This window comes from Acomys minous, assembly GCF_964271855.1.
Source record: "Acomys minous genome assembly, chromosome: 7".
Classification (NCBI taxonomy): domain Eukaryota; kingdom Metazoa; phylum Chordata; class Mammalia; order Rodentia; family Muridae; genus Acomys; species Acomys minous.
In genome coordinates, this window is record NC_140488.1 from 94948390 (window position 1) to 94967394 (window position 19005).

General features: G+C 42.7%; 1 protein-coding gene across 6 annotated transcripts in view; it reads left to right on the forward strand.

Moving 5' to 3' along the window:
- The window catches only part of CTPS2 (CTP synthase 2), a 123835-nt gene that overhangs the window by 74385 nt on the left and 30445 nt on the right, over positions 1–19005 (forward strand). For all 6 annotated transcript variants that reach the window (XM_084790179.1, XM_084790182.1, XM_084790177.1 and 3 more), the window contains exons 15-16: positions 11409–11464; positions 14711–14807. In XM_084790179.1, coding sequence (XP_084646305.1) covers positions 11409–11464; positions 14711–14807 — 153 coding nt within the window. The remainder of the gene's footprint in view (positions 1–11408; positions 11465–14710; positions 14808–19005) is intronic.

Genomic DNA, 19005 nt, shown 5'->3' on the forward strand with positions numbered 1-19005 from the left:
CACATGAAATATGATCTTTTATGTCCAGTTTCCATCACTTAGTACACTGTTTTCAAGTTAGCATGTATCAGTATTTCTTTATTTCTTTTGTTGATGGGCATGGACATATCTTTTTTTAAAAAAAGCTTTGTCATTTATTATTTTTATTTGGACAACATATTACATATGTACAAAATACCTATGGTCAGAATCCTCTTTATAATTTCATTTGATTTACAAAAAAATGGGACAGCAAAATAACCTAGGTCACTAATACTGTACAAAATTAAAACCAATTAAACAGTTGTAAATATCAGTATCTTACAGTGTTCCAGACCATTCATCCGCTGTGAAAGAATATCATATCTACCCAGAGTGATGAGTACTATGCTAAATCTATCTGCAAACTGATGAACTAATTGGTTTCTGTAATTGTTGTAACTACCAAATATAATTCTCAAAAGGAGTGTGATGTGGAGCTTAAAGCCAGGGCGTCATTCCACAATGTTTTTATATTCATTTATTTATTTTATATATGGGTGCTCTTATCTGCATGTACGCCTGCAGGCCTGAAGAGGGCACCAGATCTCATTATAGGTGGCTGTGAGCTATCATGTGGTTGCCAGGAATTGAGCTCAGGACCTCTGGAAAAGCAGCCATCTCTCCAGTCCCAGTATTTATTTCTTGTAATAGCTATAGAATAGTCCATTGTGTGGTTGTACCACAATTTTAAAAATTTGCTTACAAGCTTATGGGCTCGTTTTAGTCAATGATTTATTAAATTTAATTGTTTTAATTTCATTCATTTATTAAAATTTTTTGAGACAGGGACTCATATAGCCTAGGCTGGCCTCAAACGCACTGCAGGTAAAGATGACCTTGATCTTCCTGCCTTCCACTTCCCCTTTGTGCCACCACTCTCAGTTTATGTAGTGCTGGAGATCATACCCAGGGCACTTGCTCTATCAGCGGATCCACTTCCTCAGTCCCAGTTTGCATTAATTTTAAATTGTGTTTCTTTACAAAAGGCAGGTGGCAGATGAACCTGTGGTCTTTAGCAAGCAGAAAGTTTTGCCTTCCTACCTGGTGAGACTAGCTTCCCATGATGTCTCTGGCAAAGATTGTAAGGGACAACTCACTCCCCATGGTTCTATTGAATGTTACTTATTAACAAAACAAAAAGCCTTGTAACATTATGTCAGCTTTTGATTCCCTAGCTGGCACATTTATTTTGTAGGATCTTATTTTTTTTTACAAGCTGATACATTTAATTTAGAGGCTTCTTTTCTAGCCAGTACCTTTTTTGCCTATGCTACCTGTAAAAATGATCTACCATTTTGAGCTGTGCATAATGATGCATACTTTAATCCCGGAATTTGGGAGGCAGAGGCAGTTGAATCTCTGAGTTCGTGGCCAGTCTGGTCTACACAGTGAGTTCCAGGACAGCCAGAGCTACACAGAGAAGTCTTGTCTTTGAAAAAAACAACAAAACAAAACAAAAAATCCAACCGAACAAAATGATTAGCCATTTTGATAGAAACTGTTTTGATGCTGCTATTCCTTTTTTTTTTTTTTAGTTTCAATTTGATTTGTAGGCTGTATTTCCAGTGCTTTGGACTGAGGGAGAAGCCGGAGAGTAAAGAGCTCTTTAATAAAAGAATGCCCTCTGGCAGAACAAAGCTTTACTGCTCTTCTATCTAGGGACAAGTCCTGTTTTTCTTACGTCACTTGTTAATCCAATAAGGGTTTTGAAAACTGAATTCATTCTTTGAGTCTGAGAGAATAAGTATAAATGGATTTGGACAAAGGTACCGGTAGTCGTCATTTACTTGGTTTATAAGAAATGTACTTACAGGACCTTGTTTCTGTCCTGTGTCCCGTGTAGAGATGTCCTCTGAGGTTGCTGTGCTGTTTTGTTTCAAGGGCTTTAGGAGATGAGAATGTAGCTCAGTTGATACAATGCTTGCCCATAATGCATAAAGCTTGGGCTCCACACCCAGCACTGAATAAGCAGGGCCTCCTGGTGGTGTGCATTTGTAATCCCAGCACTCCTGAGGTGGTAGACGCAAGAGGATAAAAAAGTGCCCCATGTGGTGACACAAGCCTTTAATCCTGGCACTCGGAGGTAGAGACGGAAATCTATGAGTCTGAGACCAGTCTGGTCTACATACTGAGCACCAGACTAGCCAGGTCTATTAAACAGAGAAACCTTGGCTTGAACCTCCTCTCCCCAACAACAACAACAAAAATTTCCAGGTCATACTCCCCTACATAGCAAATTTGAGGCCTGCCTGTCTCAAAATGGGGTAGGAGCCTCTAAATAAAAGGGCTAACGAGTGTGTGTGTGTGTGTGTGTGTGTGTGTGTGTGTGTGTGTGTGTGTGATTGTCAAAGCTGCCTTAAAGGTCATTGAGCACTAGTGTTTTTCTAAACTGTTTATGAATTGCTGTTTGTATGTCTGTGGCCTTTTCTGGATTTTATCATGCTTAATCTTTATATTCTTTCATTGTAGCATAACTTTTTCATGTTTCTGGATTTTGTGCCTATTTGGGAATTTAGTATATATATATATATATATATTTGGGCATTTAGTATGTGTATATATGTATTTGAGAATTTACTATGTGCATATATGTATTTTTAAATTTTATTGTTTTTATTTTTTTGAGGTTTATTTATTTCACTTCTCTCCTCAATCCAACTCCTCCTGTGTACCCCCCACTCCTCAAATTCATGACCTTGTCTTTGAATATTATTGGTGTGTGTGTGTTTATAACCTATATAAACACATTTAGTGTTTACTTGTATGTACATGTGTTTAGGGCTGACCTTTTGGGATTGGATAACCTGTCAAGAAGCTTGTCCCTAGAGAAAACTGATCCATCCTTTCTCAGTAGCCATAGCGCGTGCGCATGCGCGCGTGCACACACACACACACACACACACACACACACACACACACACACACACTTGTTGCTGTAGTTTTGAGACTTGGCCTAGGATTTCAAGTAGTCCACACTGATCTGGAACTCACTATTTAGGCAAAGATCTTGAACACCTGATTCTTCTGCTTCCACCTCCCAAATGTGAGATTACCAGATTACTTGTCATTGGCCTTGTCTCCATCCCCGCTCCCCATAGGTTCAGGTTTGCTTTGAACTCTTAGGCTCAAGTAGTCTTCTTGCCTCAGTCTTCCAAGGGGCTGAAGACTCCATATGTGTACCAGTGTACCGGGCCCCAGGCATATAGTGTTTAATTACCTATAAATTAACTCAAGGAACCTTAATGTGCTGATTCATTTCCTTCTGATAACCATTTCAGATTGGTTCCAGCATTTTATAAGAAAAATGCTGATTGGGACATCTCCACACAGGCTTTCTCTTCCTTTGAAGGTTTCCGTAGAACAGGTTTCCAGGAGTTGGGTTATTAGGTTCAAGGCTATGAACAGTTTATGACTGGTAATTCTGCCAGATTGTTGGAAAGAAGGGTGAGTAAGTTCACAGTGTAATTAGCTGTGCTGCTGTCCTGCATTCCTAGTTTTCTGCTCACATGATCAGTTTGCTTGCTCTGTTATCGAGCTGCCTCCGACTATGCATTTTTCCATTACTACACAGCCCCCTTTCTTCCCCTCCAATTGTTGGTTTGCTTGAGTGTAGACTGCTTAGGTCTCAGGTGTGTTAGCAGGGAGAGGTCCTCCTGTCCGAATGATCTAAACCAGTGGTTGATACACTTTTCCAATAAAGGACCAGCCGTCATGCTGTGCAGGTAGGCAGTATAACTATTAATGGCCATTGAAGTTTAATCTTGCATTATTTTCTGTTCCTGTTGAAATTTTTTTCCAACCATCTGAAATATAGAAACCAAACAAAGATGAGGGGTCATTGTTGGTGATGGTCTGGCCCAGTAGGTTGGCTGAAATGTGGTCTGAACAAGAAACAGCACAAAGGAAGGAGGGGGGTGAACAATGGTATTTCCTCACTTTCTGTCTGCTTGATATGTGGCAGAGAATAAAGACCGAGTCAGTTAATCCAGCATCTCCCCCCTCCCTCTTTTGGTTCATAGAGTCAGAACCAGGTTTTGTGACACTGACCACATGTTGGTTTCTAGCCTTTTACTACTGAGAGTATCTCCCTGGTCCTACAGTCCCATTGTTTAAAAAAAAATTATTCTCTAAAATATAACGCCTTTTCCCCCCCCTGGTAGAGGAGATTGAACTCAAGCTTCAAGCAAGCACTTTGCCATTGAGCTACATCCCCAGTTCTTTTTACTTTTTTAGTTTGAGACGGGGGTCTTATTAAGGTAGCCAGGGTGTCTTTAAATTCACTCCATAGTCAAGGCATGCCTTGAACTTGTAATCCTCTTGTCTCAGTCTGTGGAGTAGCTGGGTTTACAGCCCTTTGCCACAAGACCTGACTTCAAAAATGTAACTACTTTTAAAAAAGTGTGTGTGTGTATGTGTGTGTGTTCACTTGTGAGAGTACCTCAGGCTAGCTGCCCCTAGAACTGCTTCATATTCACTTGTTTCCACCTCCCGTCTCCTCACAGGAACACTGAGTTTATAGATGGGGGCCACCACAACCAGCTTTATGTGAGCTCAGGGGAGCCAAACTTAGGTCCTTATACTTGGACTGCAAGCACTTTACTCAGTAAGTCAAATCCCAGCCCCAAAATATCATTCTCAAATCACACATCTTACAGATGCTGGGGGTCACCCAGAACTCTCTTTTCAGATTTATATACTTTATTGCATGCTGTTATACCTTACTTTAAAAGTACATTTTATATAGGAAGTTACATAATGTGATTTGTGTCCACAGAATGACATTGTTGGTTAACTGAAGTCAGTGAGAAACAGCCCAGGGTAGGTCAGTATAAAAGGCAATACCTCTGGGCTGGCAATAATGGCTTAGCAGGTAAAAAGGTGCTTGCCACCAAGCCTGAGGACCTGAGTTCAAATCCCAGAACCCATGAGGTCGGTGGAAGGAGAGAACTGACTCCTGCAAGTTGTCGTCTTACCTCCACATATGCACTATGGCACTTGCATGCTATTCTACATACAATAAATGAATTAAATAAAAAATAAAAATAAAGAAAATAGGATGTGTTGAAGGACAAGAGATACAGAAGAAAGTACGGCTGGATATGGGTAGATGAGGTGAGAGGGTGCTGCAAGTATGCTTTGGCTGGTTACCAGACCATTGCTTTGCCTGTGGCTCTCTACTGCGCATGAGAAATGGGGATGTAATAAAGCACAAAGAATTGACACAAGGTTCAGAGCTCATGCAGGGAATGGGTGACAACTTGTTTGATAGTGTCATAGACCCTAGTCTTAATTAGTTTAGTCAAGTCTCACACATACCAAAGCATCCAGGAAGGGACCAAATCATAGTCTGTGTTGAGTATGGATTTCAAGGTAACTGTCACTTCCTAGAATGAACATGTGTCTGAACCATCCAGTTCAGGTGACAGAGTTTAGGATGTAGGAGACAAGCCACAGCTGTGTGGCTAAGGAAGGTGGAAATTGAAGGTTTCTTTTTTTTTTTTCCTTTTCTTCTGTGTGTGGGTATTTTGCCTGTTGTCTGCAGAGGTCTGCAGAAGACATCAGATCCCCTGGGACTGGAGTTACAGACAGTTTTGAGCCACCATGTGGGTCCTGGGAATCAAACGTGGATCCTCTGGAAGAGCAGCCATTGCTCCTAACTGCAGAGCCACCTCTCCAGTCCCACAAATGGAATGTTTTAAGAGAAGAATTCAGGGGCTGGGGAGAAGGTTCAGTTGGTAAAGTGCCTGCTATATAAGCATGAGGACCCATGTGCAGGTTCCCAGCACCCATGGAAAAGCTGGGTGTGGTGGTGTGCATCTGTCACCCTAGCAGTGGGCCACAGGAGGGTGAGGCTGGAGACAGGCAGATCCCTGGAACTCATGGCCAGCCAGCCTACCCAAATCAGCGAGTTCTAGGTCCAGTGAGAGACCCTGTCTCAAAAAGTAAGGTAGAGAGTGATTGAGAAAGAAAAAGACCCCTGGCTTCCACGCCCATGTACATACCCATATGAACATGTATGTATACCATGCACACACTTAACAGATGTCTATGTATGTATAAAATATAGACCATATTAAAAAAGAATGAAGCTGGGAGGGGTGGCACATGCCTGTAATCCCAGAACTCAGGGAGGCAGAGGCAGGTGGATCTCTGTGAGTTCGAGGCCAGCCTGGTCTACAAAGTGAGTCCAAGACAGCCAGGGCTACACCGAGAAACTCTGTCTCAAAAAAGCCAAACAGAACTAAGCCAAACCAACAACCAACCAAACAAAAAACAAATCAAAAACCCAAAAACAATACAAAGAATGATAGAAAGAAAACTTTATTCCTTTCAGCGACCTTGCATGCTTTTCCTCATTAATAAAAAGAGCTTGTCTGTACAACTTTAATCCCAGAGGCAGGTGGATCTCTGAATTCTAGGACAGCCAAGGCTAGACAGAGAGACCCTGTCTTGAAAAAAACAAAAACCAAAAAACCAACCAACCAAACAACCAGTCAGCCAGCCAGCCAGCCAGGCAGCGAACCAACCAACCAAACAAGAAAAAGAGCTCTTGACTAGAGTGGGTTGCTTCTGCTTAATTGTAAGAGAAGAAGATGGTTTTTCCCCCCTGAGAGAACAGGAAGACACTGAGTGAGTCATGGAGTTGAGGTACAATTCATGGCCCTGGCACTGTGGAGTGGTTAAGTCTGAAAATGGAAAGAAATGGGGATGTGGAAAAACAAAATTTTAGGGCCTATAAAAATTACTGTTGCTTTATTTTTTCCTATCTAAGCATGATACAGTAGAACAGCTTCGACTTTCTAATGTGGTTAGATTGTTAGGAAGTTCAAAACAAAGAAACCCACAAAAATCCTTGTGTGGGTTAATGAGGTGACTTACTAAAGAGTTCTAAGTCCACACCATAGTAATTTGTAATTACATAGAGACTTGTTCAAAAGGGAAGCAATGCAGTCCATGAGGGGAGTATAAACAACAACCACAAAACCTTAAACTTAGGGAAAGGGAGGCTGTTTAGATATTGAAAATTACTGAGTTGTTTCATAAAAATGGAAGATGACATTAAAGTCTGAAAGTAGCAAGGAGAGGAGAAAGCTGGAAGCCAGCCCTGTTTCTGTCCTTTTGGTCTTTTTCTTTGCAGTGTTGGGGATAGAGAACCGTGTGCATTTGAGACAAGTGTTCTCTCTGGGACACACCCGTAGCCCTTTCACTATGTAGCCCAGGCTTGTTGGGAAGTCTCCATCCTGCCTTCACCTCCAAGGAGCTGGGTTGGGTCCTAGGCATACGCTACCATACTCAGCTCCTGACTGCACACTTTCCAAGTACCAGCAATGAAGACACTATGTGCAGCATTTCAGTTATTTCCTGTCACACCCTAGGGCCCAGCGACCAGTTTACACAGAACAGAATCTTTGTCATCCAGGTCACCTGTTAGAAAGCCACTTAGCCAACTCTTGGTCTTCACATGTTAGGGAGTGGCTGGAACTTAGAGAGGAAAGATCCAAACAATCCTCAAAGCTAAACGGCCCTTTTGCTTCCAGCCTTGAAATAAGGTTCCATGGGTTCTAGGATCAGTGTCTTGTGGGAGGAGAGCAGGGGTCTCAGAAAGTAAGACTCTACCCTGGGCTCCTTATGAAAGTGTCTTTGGCTGGGCATGATGGCACACACCTTTGATTCCAGCGCTTGGGAGGCAGCACTCTGAGTTCGAGGCCAGACTGGCCTATAGAGTGAGTTCCAGAACAGTCAGGGTTACACAGAGAAACTCTGTCTTGAACAACAACAACAACAACAACAACAACAACAACAACAAAGTGTCTTTGCCTGCAAGGAAGCACACAAATGCTAAATCAATATTGCCTAGAGGGCTCCAAGGATATCTCATTCGGTAGAGTGCTTGCTTGCAAGTATAAGTGAGGGCGCAGTAAAACCACTGAACGGCTGGACAGATTCGGGGAAGGTTTATTGGGACTCAGGATGCCAAGCCCAGGGGTGAGGGTGGGGCAGAGAAACAAAATGGTGGAAAATCAAGTGGATTTTATATGACAGGATAAGTATCACTTGTCGAATCTGTATACTGTCAGTTGTATATATGTTCTCAGGGCTGACTGACACTAGGCAACCAATTGTTGTGCTCTTTCCTGGGGAGGAGCACCTCTCCTGCACCCAGATTTTCTTAGTTGCCTATAGTTCTTTATAGGGTTGAGGCATTGTGGGATGTTCCCCATTCAGGTTGATATATTCATTGGTGTCATCCTGTCCAGCTCACATTTGGACAGTCATGTAGTGAGACCTTATGAGTATACTTTCTGATATTACTGTTTTAAAATTGTATTTAATTTTATGTATATGAGTGTTCTTAACTGCTGAGCCATCTCACTAGCCCCTAAGCATATCCTTAGTGTCGAACTATAAAGATATCACTATGGATTGCTTTTCTGAATTTATTTCAAGTAGATTTATAAGCAATCAAGAAAGATTTTAAATGCATAAAATAAAAATTCCAAACAGTTGGATGGGGTGGCTCAGACCAGAAATCCCAGCTACTCAGAAGCTGAGGCAAAAAAATCACAAATTCAAACCTGCATGGCCTACAGGGCAAGTTTAAGGCTAGCCTAGGGAGTTTTGTGAGACTGTGTTTCAAAATAAAACAGGTAAGTTGTCAGTGATAGAGCATTCCCCTAGTGTATGCATGCATGGGCCAGCGTTTAATCTTCAGTACCATCAAGTAAATAAATCAATAGCAAAATTCCCAGAAATGTCGCATCATACACTATATGCATTATATATGCATGTTTCATTTATTCAGCACAAACTTATTTTGTCTTCTGCCACATAAAACTTACATTCTACATCCTTTCTTTCTGTTCCTATTTCATTATCTAGAAATAACAAAAATTATGTATTTGATCTCCTTATTGTTCTAATACTTGAATTTATTTAATTCTCGTGGTAATCCTATTAGAGATTATTATAATTCCCATTTCACATATGGGGAAAACTGAGGCATCAAGGCTAAATCATTTACCCAAGGCCCACATCTGTTAAGTGGTGTAGAGGGATTTAAAGTCATTCAGTCTGGCTTCAGAGTATCTCTCCTCCTCCTTTTCCTTTCCTATCCCCTGTGAGATAGACACCATAGCAAAAACAGTCTGCCTCAACCTAGATAATAGTTCATAAACCATGCAGCTTTTGAAGTGCACACAGAGTTGATGTAATGCCTCCTTGCTTCCCAACTGTATATCACTGTGCTGTTTTCCGTTTTCCTTTGGTTTTTATGAACCCATAGTTTTAGTATAAAGGTGGTCCCAAGTGACCCCACCCTTTGGTAGTACCTCAGATGGAGCTCTCTCAAGGTTCTTTTCGCCCCAACTCTCCCCACTTATCCCTAAAACATCTTGACTAGTCACGATTATTCTTTTCATCACCATTGTCCCCGTGTGGACAGAATTGCAAAGTGAAGCTTGACTATGATCATCACTCACACATGTGATTAGCATGAAAAAAATGATTTATTTGGCCGGGCGTGGTGGCGCACGCCTTTATTCCCAGCACTCCGGAGCCAGAGGCAGGTGGATCGCTGTGAGTTCGGGGCCACCCTGGTCTACAAAGTGAGTCCAGGACAGCCAAGGCAACACAGAGAGACCCTGTCTCGAAAAACAAAGACAAAAACAAACAAACAAGATTTATTATGTATGCAGTGTTCTGCCTGCACTTGTGCCTGCACTCCAGAAGAGAGCACCAGATATCATTATAGATGGTTGTGAGGCACCATGTTGCTGAGGGAGATAGGAATGGGCAGCACCATGTGGCTGCTGGGAATTGAACTCAGGACCATTGGAAGAACAGGCAGTGCTCTTAACCTCTGAGCCATCTCTCCAGCCCCCAGATATTTTTTTTTTGTTCCAAGTCAAAAGCTCAAATGAAGCCACAAGGCATTAATGTGGCCTTTCCCAGTTGAGACTTCCTAGTCCAGCGTCATGGTTGAGCATCTACAGCCACCCTGACTACTGCATGGAGTCTGGCTCCTGACTCTGGTAGAGCTTGACAGTAGTAACTCCAGCACTTCTTGTGTCATGGGTTTGTGCTGGGGTCTGCACCATGGGGGCTGATGCTGGGGGATAGTCACAGCCTTCTTAGTGTGTTCCAGTATTGTAATCTAATTGAGTGTGTGTGTGTGTGGGGGGGTTCCTGATAGAGCTGGCTCTCTCCATATGATGCTGTGGCCCCTGAGCATCCATCATGTAGGGTATAGTGCCCAAGATTTTGCTGAAGATGCTGCTCTGAGCTACAGTGGTGCAGCTACATGGCTGTCTAAGTGCCTCCTTGCTTGATTTGTAGCCACACACTCCTGGTAAAGAAACATAAGTAAATGAAGTGCTTAATTTAACCCACCAGTCTTTTCTTCTTGATGCTCAGCTTTGTTTCCCTCTGTTGTCTCTTAACACAGCAGTGGACATCTTTGTGGTGAAATCTTGGTCTTCATTTGAGCCCCACCGCCAACCTCTGGTAGTATTAGTCTCTCTCAAAGAGTTGTGGCGTGTGTGTGTGTGTGTATGTGAGCATATATGTGACAGTGAATTATGAAGTCAGAGAACTTTTGGGTCCATTCTGGCCTTTGACTTTGTTGAGGCGGGTCTCTCTGGTTTCATTTGTTGTGCTGTGTATTTCAGGGAAGGTGGCTGGAAAGCTTCGAGACAGCTGTCCTAGTTCCACACCCAATCTTGCTGCAGGAATGATGGCATTATAGATGTGCATCACATTCGGGTTTTCTCATGGGTTCTAGGAACCAAACTTGGGTTGCCACTCTTTTGAGGCAAATGCTTACATATCCTGAGCCATCTCCCCAGAGTAAACCCAGTATCTTGTACATGCTAGATTAGCATTCTACCACTCAGACCCTCCACCAGTGAGCTACACTTCTCTAGAATCACATTTTAAGGTCAAAGTATACTCTAAGGTGGAAAACACAGAAATATGGACAGTAGGGTAAGAAAATATGCAGGTGGCTCTGGGAACATAGCTCGGTTGGTAGACTGCTGTCTTTGTGTGCACAAAGTCCTGGGTTTGATTCTCCAGCATCTCCTAAAAATTGGGCAGAAGGGTTAGGGAGATGGCTCAGTGGGTACAGTGCTTGCCATGTACACGTGCGAACTGAAGTTCAGATCCTCAGCACTATGCCAAGAGCTGGTGATATGCTCTTGCAGTCTTAGTGCTGGGTAGGCCAGGACTAGAGACTTGCTACAGGGTTTTCTACCAGAAGACAAGAAAGTCAACTCCGGTCCTTTCTATGTCTCTGATAGAGACCTCAGGGGGCTTTCTCTACACGCTTGCATTGGATGTGCTTCTGAAGTTCCTCACTGTGTGTTAATTCCATTCTTATGTCTTCACAGAGAAGCTTTATGGTGATGTTCCTTATATAGAAGAAAGACACCGACACCGTTATGAGGTACGTCTTTCGTCTGCATTCCTGAGGGATGTGGATACCTGGTGCAATGAATCCTAGCAATTATAAGTGGGCCCTTTGGGAAATGTGTCCAGCTTCATACTATCTGTAAGGAAGGCTGCTAAAATTTCCCTAGCATCTCTTGCCTTCAGAGGAAGCTGTTGGGATGCAAGAGAAGATGATGGCAGAGTATCACAGAACTCGAATGCATATGGACAGACACAGCAGAAAAGACTACCCTAAGCCAAAACAAGCTCAACATCCCTCCCTAATCTCTGCCTCTTGTTTCTCAGGTTTGAGAAAGATAGAGAACGTCCAACAAGGAGCCAGATGCTTCTGGCCCAGGAATGAGTTTCTGGCTTTTGTATGGGGTATTGTAGCTTTCAGGAACCTCTTCTGAAACTCAACATTGAGCTTGACTAGGAGAACTTAACTGCTGAGATGGTACTGGGTGTCACATCTGGAGTTGTGGATGGCCATGCTGCGATTAGCTAGTCAATCCTGATGTATTTGGCTTTGCAGACTAGGAATCTCTGCTTGCTGTTTAGTCAAAGCAATCTGAACAGTGAGGGCATGCATTAGCCCAGGTCACAGGTAGACTGGTCCATGGTACAACCAGGACTCCTATTACCTCAGGGGTTCTCTTGGCTTCCTTTTCCTATGTGTCTGGTTTGCCCAGAGTGGTCTCTCTCATCATTGTGAGGTGGTTGCCAGCAGCAATTGAAGCATAGGATTTTAAGTCTGATTAGTTAATTTTCTTATTTATTTATCTGTTGGTTTTGTTTTGTTTTGTTTGTTTGTTTGTTTTTGAAACAGCATCTCACTATGCAACTCTGGCTGGCCTGGGAATCCTATGTAAACTAGGTTGGCCTCAAACTCAGAGAGATGCCTGCTTCTGTCTCTCAGATGTTGACATTCAAGGCTTGTGCCACTAATCAAAAAAAAATTTTAAGACACAGTCTCATACATCCCAGGTGGATCTTGAACTCCATATGTAGTTGAGAATGTCTTTGAATTCCTGACCCTCTAACCTCTACCTCCCCAGTGCTAAGATAACAGGCATGTGCTACTTGTGCCCAGTTTTATGTGGTGCTGAGGATTGAACTAGATTCATGCATGTTAGGCAAGCACTCTACCAACAGAGCTGCATCCCCAGCCCTCATTGGGTCAACTTCAATTACCTGTCAGCCTGTGAATTCGTACCATTGCCAGCGCCATAATGAACATGGATGGCCTTAAACCTGGGTTTTCACAACACCAGCCAAGAGGAATGGATGTCTTAATCACTATTCTATTGCTGTGAAGAGACAGAAGGACCAAGGCAGCTCGTATAAGAGAAAGCATTTTACTGAGGACTTGCTTACAGCTTCAGAGGTTTAGTCCATCGTCATCTTAGCGGGGGCTCTTGACTGCACTCTGTGGAGCTGGAGCAGTAGCTGATAGCTATATCCTGATCCACAGGCTGACCATCCTCCAGTGACACACATCCTCCCAACAAGGCCACATCTCCTAATCCTTCTTATCCTTCTCAAAAAATACCACTCCTTAGTGACTACGCATTCAAATATGTGAGCCTATGGGGGCCATTCTTATTCAAACCATCACAATGGGTTTATTGTATTTGGCTTGGCCAAGTGGAGTCAGCTTCTGAAATGGGGCAGATAAGAGTCCCAAGACCAAAGGAAAGAAGAATTTTAATTGTCATTCAAACTTGTGATTTGGGGGCCTCAGGGAGATGGCTCAGAGGGTCAAATGTGTTGCCCACAAACTTGAGGACTGGAATTTAGATTTCCAGTACTCACATAAATTCTGGGTAAATATGATGGCCTGCCTATAATTCCAGCACACAGAAGACTAAGCCAGGATCTTTGGGGCAAGCTTGGTAACCTCCAGGATCAGTAGAACACTCCACCTTAGTAGGCTATTGAAGAAGACACCCAACATCAACCTCTGGCTTCCATGTGCAAGCATACACACACACACACACACACACACACACACACACACACACACACACATGTGCACATGCACCCATACCCATGTGTATCCACATACATGCAAACATGCTTATATACATGCACACTATACACATACACATGTAAAAAAATACAATTGGGGGATAACATATGTTATTTTCTTGTTACTTTGTAAAATACAGACAGAAGAAACTTAAGGAAGGTCTTATTTTGGTTCGTGGTTTAAGGAGATAAGGAAATCAGGATGGAGGATATAAAGTAGCTGTTATCATTATGCCAGCAGTCAGGAGGGAGAGAGGGAGAAGGGAAAGAAGAGGAAAGGGAAGGAAGGAGAAATGCTGGTATTGAGTTTATTTTCTCCTTTTTATTCAATCCAGGACCCTAGCACTGGAGCAGTGTTGCCTACATCAGGGTGAATCTTCCCTCCTTAATCAGTTAACTCATGCCCTCATACACGTGGCCAGAGTGTGTCTCCTAGATGATTCTAAGGCCAGTCAAATTGACAGAGAAGGTTGGCCATCACAGAGTGTTGAGTACACATAACTCAGGGAAGCAGCAGATACAGAGATGTCTGTATGATGTAAGCTGGTATCAAAGTTCTGATTCAGAATACTTGCATTGCCATAGTCCTTTGTTCTGAGTCCTATCTCTGAGTAATATAGCATGGACCTCCCAGGTTCATGTGATTTGAATTGGACCTAGTACCACAGGTTCATCATGAGTTTAAAATTAGATTTGGGATGTTGAATATGGAAATTAAGTAGACAACCAATGCAATGGAAAAAAATCCATCAACTGATGCATGACCTCTTTATAAGCTGTTTTTAAAAGTTGTTCTATAGTTCAAATACTTGAATTCTTTTTTTGCATTTTAATTGTCTTTATTTAAAAAACCACACACAAAACAAAAAACCCCAAACTAGGTATAAAAGTCTTTGTTCCAAATAGATTGTATACAAATGTTTTTTTTCTTGTTTGTGTTTGAAAGACAAGAAATTTCTAATATCATAAATAAATGATTTCTTCCTCAGACTGATTTTTGTAGTGTATTAAAAAAAACTCAAGTGGAAAAGTGTATAAATTTGTCATTTATGAAAAACATGTTTCTTTGTAGTGTTTCTTATATAACAACAAAACCATTACAGATTATACTTTCTACAGTGTGGTAAAACCTCTGAAACTTGTACTTCATAAGCCTCTGACCACACGCAAAAACAGCTATTTGTCAAAATACTTTGCTTTAGCTATATACTTGAATTTCTTGCATTTCCAGGTGAACCCTAACCTGATCGACAAATTTGAGAAGAAAGACCTTTGTTTTGTTGGTCAGGATGTAGATGGGAAGAGGATGGAAATTATTGAACTGGCAAGTAAGTGGGTTCTTTGTTTCTAGAAATTTTTGTGGTGGCCTAACACATTTTTTTGCTAAACTCAGATTAATGTGGGATTTAGTTCATTGTTCCCTTTCCCAATTCCCCAATCCCTTGAAATACATACAGAACTTCAAAATGTATGGAAAAGGCATTGCATGTGATTTTAGGACTTCCTAGTTTTAATTTAGCATCAATAGCTATATTTTCCCAAGTCTACCAACTGTACAAGTAGTAGGCATCTTTGCCATTTCCCTTCTCTATATCCTGTGTCAGCTCTAAGTTAAATGCTCTGCAGAAAGTAGGCAGCTCTCTTCTTGCTTTTCTCCTTGCCCTTGCTGGTCATTGTGGATGTCTATTGTATGAGGGACCCAGGTCCTCTCCTGACTCTTGACTTGGGATGCTGAATATAGAAATTAAGAAGAGGGAGCTGAAGAGATGGCTCAGTGGTTACTAGCACTGGCTGCTCTTCTCAAGGTCCTGAGTTCAATTCCCAGCAACCACATGGTGGCTCACAACCATCTGTAATGAGATCTGGTACCCTCTTCTGGCATGCAGGCTTACATGTAGGCAGAACACTGTATAATAAACAAACAAACAAACAAATAAATAAATCTTTAAAAAAAAAGAAGAGGATCTTGAAGGGCAGCCTTGGGCTAGTCATTGAATCACTGCACTTAGAGTTTTTCATAAGACCAAACAAAGGGCTGGCAAGGTAGCTCAGTTGGTAGAATGGTTGCTTCCCTTGCACAGATCCCTAGGTTTGGTCCCCAGCACAGTATAACCTGGGCGTGGTGGCACAGTCCTGTAGAGTAATTCTGGTAGGAGGAGCAGAAATTGAAGGTTACCCTTGGCTACATAGTATAGATAGCATGAGCTACAATAGACCCTGTCTTAAGACAAGCCAGGTGGTGGTGGCAAACACCTTTAGTCCCAGCACTTGGATCTCTGTGAGTTCAAGGCCAGCCAGGTGTACAGAGTGAGTTCCAGGACAGCCAGGACTGTTACACAGAGGAATCTTGTCTCAAAAAACCAAAACCCAAAATCTAAAACCAATCAAACAAAATACAAAGGACTAGATTTCTGGTGGTGGAGAGCACAGATGAGAGCCTGGCATGCTGGCTCATACCTGTAATCCCAGTACTTGGAAAAATTTGACTCAGGAGGATTTCTTTGATTTAGAGGCAAGCTTGGGCTTGTAGTGAGTTTGAAGTAGGGTTGGGTTACATGAAATCAATGAGTAGCACCGAAATTGTGTATAGCTGGGCTAGGAGACCCTGAGAGCATAGGCCCCAAGCATACATTTGTTACTGACAAGACATAAGGCAGCATTCTTACCATTCAGCCAGGGCCCAGCTTGTCTCAGCTTTTTATCTTGTCTGTAGTGTGTGTGTGTGTGTGTGTGTGTGTATGTGTGTGTTGAACTAATACTTTTTCCACATTTTCAAATGATTAAAACAAAGAATATTGTCACATGAGAAAATAATTATGTAATGATGTGACATTTGCGTTTCTGTGTCCATAAATAGTTTTATTGGAGATTGGTGTAGGGGTGGAAAGGTGCGACCTTTTCCTCACTTATCATAAAGGTCACAGCTGACATTCTTGTGATACAAGATTAATAAGAGAAAAGCAAGAGATAGGGATTCAGTTTGGTGGTAGGAGGCGCTGGGTTCAATCCTCAACTCTGGAAGAAAACAATCAAAAGAAAAAAAATGTTCTAGTTAGCTTTTCTCTTGTGATATACCACTCTGACCAAAAGCAACGTGGGGAGGGAAGAGTTTATTTCATCTTACAGGATATACTCCATCATTAAGGGAAGCCAAGACAGAAGTCTGAAGCGAAAGCACAAAGGAATGCTATGAATTGGCTCGCTCTCAGGCTCGTTTCCAGCTAGCTTTCTTAGACAGCCCAAGACCACCTGCTTAGGGATGGTACTGCCCACAACAGATCCCCCCCACCTCAATTAGCAGACAAGAAAATACTCCACAGACATGACTGTAGGTTAATTTGATGGAGGCCATTCTTCAGCTGCAATTCATCTCTTCCCAGGTGTGCCAAGTTGACAACTAAGATTAGCTATCATAAGTCTACCCCTTGTCAACACGACACAAACACATTATTGTTAAACCATACTTTTCCTTTCTTGTCCCAAGAGCTCAGTTGGGTATCTCAATATATAACAGTTCAAATGTTAAAGTCTCACAGTCTTTGAAAATTTTAATGCTTTAAACGTTCAGTATCTCTTTTAAAGTCCAAAGCTTGTTAAAGGTGGGCTTTTGTAAAATTAAAAACAAACGAATTATATACTTTTTTTTTTTTGAAGAGAGAACCAGAGCACAGGTACAATCAGATCAAAGCAAAACCAAAACTGTAACAGTGTAAAGGGTTCCGGGTTCACAGTCTGGCACTCATTCATGAGCTTCTGAGATACAAAAGGATTTGGCAGTCCCACTTCTCTGGCTCTGCCACCTGTCGAACACACAGCTTATGTTATAGGTTCGGGCTGGCTTCATTCCACAGCTGCCACTATTCCAAAGCCCCGGAAGCTCCAGTAATTGGGGGAGGGGGGAGGGGGGAGGGCAGGGGGGTGGGAATCTCCACTGCAGCTGGGGCTGCAGCCTCATCAGTGACCTTCCATGGATTCTCTTCTGGGATTCCATCTCTGTCACATGGCACCAAGTCTCACCTTCTCTCCATGACATTTAGTTCTTCAGCTTTCATGCTGCCAAAACCAGCATCAGTGCCAGGCACTGGTGGTGCACACCTTTAATCCCAGCACTCGGGGAGGCAGAGGCAGGTGGATCGCTGTCAGTTCCAGGCCAACCTGGTCTACAAAGTGAGTTCAGGACAGCCAAGGCTACAGAGAGACCCTGTATTGAAAACCCAAAACCAACCAAAGTACCATGTGGGCCACTCTTACACATTAATAAAGTAAACACTGAGCAAAACTAACTTAGGGAGGAAAAGGGGCTCATGCCATCTTACTTAATAAGCTACAGTCTGTCATTAAGGGAAGCCAAGGCAAGAAGAACTCAAGGCAGGAGCTTGAAGCAAAAATCACGAAAAAAAAAATGCTGCTTGCTGGCTTGCTGCCAAGCTCACAGTCAGCTGCCTTTCTTATGCAGCCCAGGCCCACCGGCCCTCCTAGAGGCAGGGATGGTGTTGCCATCCTCTTGTATCAATTAGCAATCGAGAGCCCGCCTCCCAGGCATGACCACAGGCCTCACCGATGGAGGCAGTTCTTGAACTGAGCCTTCCTTTTCCCTTGCGTCAGGTTGACAAGACTAGCTGTCACACAGTGTAACAAGTCTAGTTAGTTAGTTTCATGTGACACAGGGACTTTCAGAAATGAAGACCCAAAGATCCAGGGAAAACTCTTTTTTTTTTATTTTAAATTTTTAGATTTGAAGAGGAAGCCTTGTGGAAATGTGATAAGGCAAACGGTGCAATAGACTGAGGGGCAACAAGACTGTCTAGATTTTTCTTGGCCTCTCTCTGCAGCATTCTTGCCTGACAGATGCAGGGCAGAATCCCTCTGGATTGAGGGGCTTTCCCCCACTGCTGTTTCTGGTTTTGTTTTTCTGAGACAGGCTTGCGTTCTTCAAACTCAGTACCCAGCTGAGGCTTGTCTTGAACTCCTGCTCTTCCTTGCCGGAACCACAGGCGTGGGTTTGTGAGCTACGCCTGGCAGGCAAGAGGGTATTATGACCTACTTTTAGGCAAGGTGACTCCAAGAGTTTATGCCGGCTCTCTCACACAAAGGCAGCGGTGGTCAGAGTGACCTTGCTTTTGACGCTGCTGCTTTTTATGCTACAGTAAGAGAGATGAGTAGTTAGGAAAGAGACTTCATGTCTTGCAATGCTTAAAATATTTATTATTCAACTCTTTACAGAAATGTTTGCAACCCCCAGTCTAGACCCATGCATATGCACTTCATTTGGCCAACTTGAATACTTGGGGAGTTTCTTTTTTATCTGTTTGCCTGGATGTTCTCTTGGCATGCTCATTTTCTTTCTTTCTTTCTTTCTTTCTTTCTTTCTTTCTTTCTTTCTTTTTTGTTTTTGTTTTTTTGAATGAGTTTTTCTATGTCCTGGACTCCCTTTGTAGGCCAGGCTGGCCTCGAACTCACAGCGATCCACATGCCTCTGCCTCCCGAGTGGAGTGCTGGGATTAAAGGCTTGTGCCACCACCACGC